The sequence below is a fragment of the Neolamprologus multifasciatus genome, chromosome 4 (genome assembly GCF_963576455.1).
Source record: "Neolamprologus multifasciatus chromosome 4, fNeoMul1.2, whole genome shotgun sequence".
NCBI lineage: Eukaryota > Metazoa > Chordata > Actinopteri > Cichliformes > Cichlidae > Neolamprologus > Neolamprologus multifasciatus.
Window position 1 is genome coordinate 28,236,881 of NC_140442.1, and position 8,069 is coordinate 28,244,949.

The 8,069-nt window shown below is 38.1% G+C and overlaps 1 protein-coding gene across 1 annotated transcript; it reads right to left on the minus strand.

Annotated features, from left to right (window-relative positions):
- Window positions 1-306: 306 nt before the first annotated feature.
- hspb9 (heat shock protein, alpha-crystallin-related, 9) lies at window positions 307-1,898 on the minus strand. The gene is made up of 2 exons (XM_085155787.1): window positions 1,515-1,898; window positions 307-999 (listed from the first exon to the last, which is right to left on the minus strand). The coding sequence occupies exons 1-2, from the start codon at window positions 1,733-1,735 to the stop codon at window positions 537-539; spliced, it is 684 nt and encodes a 227-aa protein (XP_085011913.1). The 5' UTR covers window positions 1,736-1,898; the 3' UTR covers window positions 307-536.
- Between the last annotated feature and the right edge of the window lie 6,171 nt (window positions 1,899-8,069).

The window sequence follows — 8,069 nt, forward strand, 5'->3', positions numbered from 1 at the left end:
TTCACCTTTTCTAATAATGCCTTTATTTCTTCTCTTCTCTATCATGACACCCTCAGGGAAGGACTCATAAAATGTTAAGCTGCTCCTTTTGTTTGTCACCAGCTCCAGCACGCCGGCAAATAACTTCGCCCCAGGAAACCAAATGTCACTTGAACCTTTTAAGGTACTAATTCAGCCACCTTAGGGGAGTTAATGCCAGCTTTTAGGATTCTTCTTGTTCTCTTCCTCCATCTGTGTCTGCTGACTACTCCTTCATTCTCCTCGTGTGAGTAGACTGTTGGCACCATCATGTGGTCACAGTAGTCCTCAGAAAAAGCCAATTTTATATGATATTATTTTCCATTTGACAATTTATTTCATTTTTACAGTTGATACAAATTGCACATTGTTATAAAATAAAAAGTTGTCTTTATCTAATAATTGTAAACATTACTCATTGTAGAGTCTTTTTGTTGTGGAAGGGTGTATATAAATAAACTCATCAAAAATGTGCTTGTGTGTGTGTGTGTGTGTGTGTTTTGGGGGGCACATATGCACTAGTCTCTTTGTTCTTCCTCTGTGTCGTCCTTTTTGATGGGAAACTCCAGCGATGTCCTGAAACGAATGGGTACCTGGTGTTCCTCTCCAGCTGTTTGCTTAGCCACAGGGGCATGGATATGCAGCTGTCCGTTATCCATCAGGGAACAGGAGAGGCCGGACAGATCCAGGTGAGGAGGCAGGTCGATCTTCTGGGCAAACCCTGCCTGAGAAGATGCAGAGGAGCAGAAGGACGCACAGGAGGATGAGGAAGAGCAGGACTGGCTCTCTTCTGCTCCGGCCTCCTTCATGGCCACGACCGCCAGACACCGGCCTTCCAGCTTGACAGTGATGTCACTGGGGGCATAACCGCGAGCATCTAGTGTCACCAGGAGGTCACCGTTGTTTTCATTAGCTGGCTGAACTTCCTTGTGGGTCTCTGTAGTGGAAAGCTCTCTCTGCTGCTCTTCATCATCACTCAGCCTGAAAGTGAATCAGTATTAGAAATCATTTCTCCATCATTGCTCCGGACCCACAAAGGCTGTTAACCTTTTTATAGTTGTGTTTGGGGTAGGGTTTGGGTTCTGCTAAAGCTTGCCTTATTTATTATTATTATCATCATCGTATCTTTTCTTTTCTTTTCTTTTTTTTTTTACAGAATTTTCAATTTTGATAAAACCCCAAATGTTTGAATGTCTAAACTGATCATTGACAACCCAACTAAGATTAAGCTTAAGATAGGAGTAGATCTTAGGTAGCATTCTACCCTTTTAATAGATTCTTTACCTGTTTAGAAAAGCCAAATAAAATATATTTTAATAGAAAATCTGATGCCAAAAATGTATAAGACTTTATTACCGCTTTTAGCATTTTAGTATTTAGCATTTGGCTAAAACATACCATAACTCTAGGCAGATCAGCGGTGATCTTATGGATGATTAAATTAAAACCAAATCTGTAGGTTTGAACAAACACCAAATCAGGGCTACTGTACATACCGCTTCAATGTGTTAGACATTAGGGGCATCTGGTTGAAGTTGAGCAGCTGGGGCCCATCATAGAGCTGGCTCAGGAGGCTGTCAGCTAGTTTGGCTCTCCGGTTGAAGAAGTCTCGCTGGAGAGAAGACAGGGCTTCAATATTGAGAGGCCACAGCACCTGTTCATGACTGAAGAAAGGGTCATCGCCAAACAAGCTGGTCAAGGCTGCGTGCTGGGACATGATGTCAGTGTTGTTCTGATTGCAGGTTCCTGCCTCTGACTAGATGTCTTCAGGGTCCAGTGAGAACTGAAAGCTTCCTCAGTTTTTCCGTATTGACTCTTCTCTTAGTTTGAGAATCTACACGGCAGTCCTTTATATACCCCAGCTGCTCTGCCCCGGCCCTCCCACCGTGCTATTTAAGCTCTATGAGCTCAGTGTTGCTTGCTAACATGTGCCAGTGAAGTCAGGAATGCTCTGCCACTAATCAAAAAGCTAAAGACAACACATGGTCATAGCCTGTTTGGGTTTGTATGCACAAGGCAATGATACTGCTGGAGAAAATATGCTGATGTGTCATTCCTCATAAGTGACCCAGACTGAGACTTTGAAAGTGTGCTGCCTCACTGAGAGTATGTGGGATGAAGTAAATAATGACACAACACTTTTTAAAAGACTTTATTCACCTCTATGTTAAAAGCAAACACAAAATTCTAATATTTATTTTTTACTATAACCAAAATGAATTTCTGCCTAGTAACTAAATTAACTTAAAGTTACTATTTTCTAAAAGCACTACAGTGTGCTGGATTTTGAACACTTGTTAAGGACATCAGAGTAACCTGAATAGCATGCTTTTAGCTGCATTTAACTGACTTAGCTTGTAAATTACAGTTACACAGTCACACATTCAAACATTTAATGTTTGAATGTGTGACTGTGGACATATTTAATGTTTGAATGTGGCCAATAACACCAGCAAAGACCTTCACGTGGCTTGGCTGGCAGAGGTGATCAGTGAACAGACACCATGGGAACCTGCATAAACATTTTCTAAATTGTTCCTGAATATCAAAAAAGCAAAACTTTAACTCCATTCTCTGCACCCAATGCTCACCTAAATCTAAAGCTGTGTTGTTAGGCCATGTCATTAATGGTATATGAGAGCTGTATGAGGGAGACAGGATTTTGACCAGAACTGTGTAAGGGGAGTAAGACTCAGAGACAAGGCAATAGAGGGCCAGACATTTGAGCTAGAAGATGAAAGCTCATATCAGTCTTTGAGGAGCCAAAACTGGAGCAAAATGACAACATCAAAAGTTTGTTATGGATAAGAAGTATTGCGTAAGTTAGGGCTCTGAAGCTGTGGGATTTGATTTCTCAACTGCTAAACAGGACACCCACCAGTTAGAGTAATCCTCTGTCCACGGCCACAGCAGACTGAGGCAGCCTTGTTATGTTTTGTTTATGTCATGATCCGGAGTCTGCGACTCCGTGTTTATGTTATTATTATTCTGTGGTTTTGGTTATTTTGGGGTTCTTGTACATTCCCTGTTCACGTTTCATGTTCCTATGTTCTGTGTTCCCCAGTCTGTGTGTTGTGTCATTGCGTGTATGTGTTTTATTGTGAAGGTCTGCGTCTTATGTGAGTGTTTTCGGTTTGTCTCCCTTGTCTCGTCACGTTAATCACTCCCAGCTGTGTCCCCCACCTGTGTGTAATCTCCCTGTGTTCTCTGAGTGTATTTTAGTCGTGTCTTCTGTCTTAGTAGTTGCTGGTTCGTCTGTGTTATTCCCCTCCATTTTCCTGTGTATTCTGGCCGCTTTACTCTCCCTGCATCTCCGTTTCATGTCTCAAGGTTTTAGGTTTGTTTTTGCTTAGCTTTTCCCAGTTTAGTTTACTCTTAGGTTTGGGTTTTTGTCCACCTCATCTCTGTTTGTGTCACCCTTTGGTTAATAAAGCTCGCTCACCACTTAAGCAGTCTGCATCTTGGGTCCATTTATATTCACACACGGCCTGCTTCGCCACCCCGTGACAGTTTAAGAGAGTTCTCACCTTTCATATAGATTTATTCTTCTCCCACTTAGAGGCATCATGATCATTTCTTACTTTGATTCTTAATCTTGAAGAATCAGTCTTGATTGATCTAACCGACCATAACTAGAATGTGGACTCGAGGTTATCTGAACATATCTTGAAGAGTATTTTCATCTCCAGAATATTTTCAGTTTTAATGCTAAGTTCAAAGATGAGCACGTCCATCTGACATTTCTTCTCCTCAAACCTGGTTTGTTATGTTTGATGTAATCAGTGGACTAGCTGTTTCAGTGGTTGCCCTGTTTTCTTATTTCATGCTGAAAAAACAATTTTAATCATTTCAACCCATTTTCATTATAGCTGAAATTGAACTGATAAAGAAATGACAGATTATTCACTTTCAATGATACATTATTGTAATATGGTTCTCTCCTGATCACTAAAGAAAGGTTTGTGTGACAGGGAAGTTAAACTGCATGTCTGCTTCACAGCACAACCACTGTGAGCAAAAAGTGGTTAAACCTGGCAACACAGTAAGGGCTGTTCGCCTTAAAGCTTTTAGCTTTTTGGGATTAAAATGTTCTCTAAATAAGGAGAGGTCACATTTCCCACAGTGTCACTTCTCATGTGGGTGATGTACTTTAGAGGAAGGTTAATTAATTATGAATTAGACAAACAAAACCAAAACATCCCAAACAAGCCATGCAAAGTATATCTATACATACTTATCCTATGAAATAGTCTTGCTGAAATATTTTAGCAAAAATGTAAATATTTTAAAATCTGAAATATTCTTGTAGCAGTTTGTGGACTTCTGTGCACAAAGGCCCACCCACCTGCTGTTTGTGAGAAGTAGCTCATCAGAAGAAAGCTGGTTTAACAGAACAGGAGCTAAAGTGGCTCGTTTCAGAATGAAGGGCTGCCCCAGTATAAATCAAAAGAGGTTTAGCCTAATGTTTACCTTTTAGCACATTATACAATCTCTTCTTTTACATTAAACCACAATCATGGTCCAATCATAGCTATTAGTTTAAAATAAATTCCTTTAATAATAGTATATCTATATATACTTATATAATCACCTTGTTTGCTGCCCTGCTAGTTTTCTTCTTCCTCTTAGGGAAAATAGCAGCTTGTTAGCATTTTCTCATTTCCTATTTATTTACTGTAAATAAAAAACTAAGGTCATGGTTTACTTAATGAATACCATGTAAAATAATGGGGAAAAAATCCTTCCTGTTATTTTTATTTTGTACATAGTCAGGCTAATATAAGATCACATGTTTTTATTTGCTTCTTTAACAATTTGTTAAGAGTTTATTAGTGTTCATCTGATTTTATGACACATGGTGAAGAAGAACCCTACACTGTGTGCTCAGTGCTCTTTTAAGTTGAACAGGGATAAGAAGACGTGAACAATTCACTGTGACAAAACAATGATTAGTATGATCCTGGACAGGTCGCAGGGTTAACGCAGAGAGACAGATAACCATTCGCATACACACCTATGGGTAATTTAGAATCACCAGTTAACCTAACCTCACTAACTGTGTGTCTTTGGACTGTGGGAGGAAGCTCGAGTACCCACGACAAGGAGAACATGCAAACTCCAAATAGATGGTGAAATTGAACCCAGGACCTACTTGTTGTGAGGTAACAGTGACAGTCAATGCACCATGAAAAGCTATATCATCTAAACACAGACAGACGGCCTCAAACAGAATTCAGTTGCAAATGGAAGCCACAAACCTTATAGTACAAAAATGTAAACTCCTTTTAGCAGCGTTGAACTTTTTTCTATTAGATACAAAATGAAACTTAACTGGAATGAAAATAATAATAATAATAATCATAATAATAATAACTTTATTTATAAAGCGCTTTCTAACAAAGTGCTGTACAACTATTTGAAACTAAAAAGATAAAAAAAAATAAAAGCGATACATAGCAAGCAGGTAAAAGACACAATACAAGTTAAAAACAGTAAAACTTTAAAAACTAAAAGCCAAAGAATTAAGACAGGGTGAACAAATGTGTCTTCAGCTTAGTTTTAAAAGCCTCCACAGAGCATGCCTGCCTAATATCTTGAGGGAGGGTGTTCCACAGAAACGGGGAAAAGACCAGAAATAAATGATCACTAAAGCAAATAAAACATTATCTTATTGAATTATAATGTTGTACTTGACAAACGTTGGATCATCTCTATGCCGAAATGGCTTCTCTTTAATTAAAGTACTTATGTGCTCAAAAACTGTAACTTCTTTAAATGGTGCCAGTAAATGTCAAAAAACTAAAACTGCACAAATGCGTTTTGCACAACATTTTACTACCATTACTCAGAACTGACTAATGGAAATAGTGCTCTTTATTTGGCCAAACTCCACAAATAGCTGAAGCAGTAAGCTGAACAGTTATGATTTGTTGACTCGATATAACTGTGATTTAAATTATGGCAAATTCAACACATTTTACTAAAGTAAGTATCATAGCAGTATGTAAGAAAAACAGAGGCAATAACAAGCTCAGATTTCAGCACCTAGAGATTTTTATTTTGACTGAAGTAAAGACAGCAAAGGTCATGCTCCAATGCTTCTCCTTACAGGTGGATGGTGCAAAAATAAACTCCACAATACAAAAAACCCCAAAACAAAACATGAAGCAAATATGCAAGCAAACAGGTCGTATGAAAATGCATATAAACACTTTAATTTTAAGATATGTTATAAAACACTGAAAGACACTGTTAAGAATATTTAATAATTTGACATGAACATGTTACATTATTAGGTAACGTCTGAACATTGATTCATTAGCGTTAGTCATGTGTGACGAGGGATCAGTAATGCATTATTTTGTGCCTACAGACAGTAGATGAAGTCTTAGTTCCATGTTAATGTAAAAGTAATGCTTAATGCATCTCAATGTGCCTTCACTGTGAAGTTTCAGAGTGTTGAAACGTTTAACAATATTGTTTAATAAAGCTTCATCCCCTCGACTGTGGGTGGAAGCTGGAGTACCCAGAGAGACCCTGAGTACACGTCTATGCTCATAGATACTTATATATATATCTATTACTATTTAGTAATAATAGTAGTGGTAGAGTATTTTTTGTATATTTCCACAACCCTATATCCATAATCACATACTGTGCATGCTGCCGTTGTATATCGTGTATTATCTTATTTATTTTGTATTTGTTTGCTTATTTTTCTTCTGCTTTGTGCGTTACCTCAGCTCAGGTAACGCACAAATTTCCCCGCCGTGGGATCAATAAAGTCTTATCTTATCTTAAACCATACAAGCACAACATGGAGAGTCCACACACAAAGACCGCAGCCTGCTGGTGGATTCAAACCTTCCCGATATGAGACAGCAGTGCTAATCAATGCACCAGTGCGCTGCCATTTTAAACTGTTATAGTTTAATATATTGAATCCTATTTTTTTAATCATCTTTCTCTGTAGTAACTGGTGGGTAAAGTTAGACTACTTTTCAATATATCCAGCGTTTCCTTCCTTTATGCTATGCTAAGCTAACTAGCATATACTACATGAGTATCTTGGAATTTTTCTTTCTAAATATCTTTTATGTGTCAGGCCGTGTGCTCTGTGTACATTTTCATTTATCAGACATTAAATGACAGCCAACAAGTGACCTCAGCCATTGCTCAGAGCTGAGCTTGTATTATAAACAGAGTCTGTCTTGTCTCAGGTTACAGGGCCTCATCACTGAGGATGAGCTCAGAGTGCTAACATTTCCACACTGTGTGTATGTGAGCGCTGCTTGTGAACATTACAAGGACCGTGTGTCATATGTATTTGTGGCTTTGTAGGCATCAGACTGTCAGATCATTGGTTCAAACCAGAAACAAGTTTGAATGTGATTGGTTGGTACTCTTGGTACAGTCTGCTGATACAAAATGCCAACTAATTATCTTCATGTGTGTAATGGCTGTAAAAGGTTTTATGGAGTTAAGTATTCGGTCATTTTAAAAAAAGTTATTTAAATTCAGCTCTCTGGTAACTTTAGGCATTGTGCCCGTTTATAATGAAGCCAAAAGATCTGTTCACAACAACAAAGATATACAGAAGAAGACATATGGAATAATGTTCAAGTCAGCTTTGAATCATCGGGGCTGCTGCATAAATAAAGAAGTATGTAGTAAACCAAAGGATGCCAAGGCCATAAATAGAAGTGGAGACTCTGGATAGCTGCTGTATCTGCATCTCCAAATGACTAAGATATTATTACACCACCCAGCTCAGCCTGCTTATTATTCATGGCTCCACAAGAACATCCAAATTAAGACCAGTCAAGTTTATATTAATGTGAGTGTCTGCAATAACATCCTGATGAAATATTTTGTAAGAAATTTATTCAAAGTATTTGCAGGGTGTTTATAACTTTACCAAAATATCAATACATAATTTCTGGTTTGCCTTGGAAAAGTATTTGAGTATCATGCACAGAGTATAATGTAACGTTGACATGTACAGTAGCATGCAACATAAAAAGTTTTTTTAGATATAATACAAGAAAATA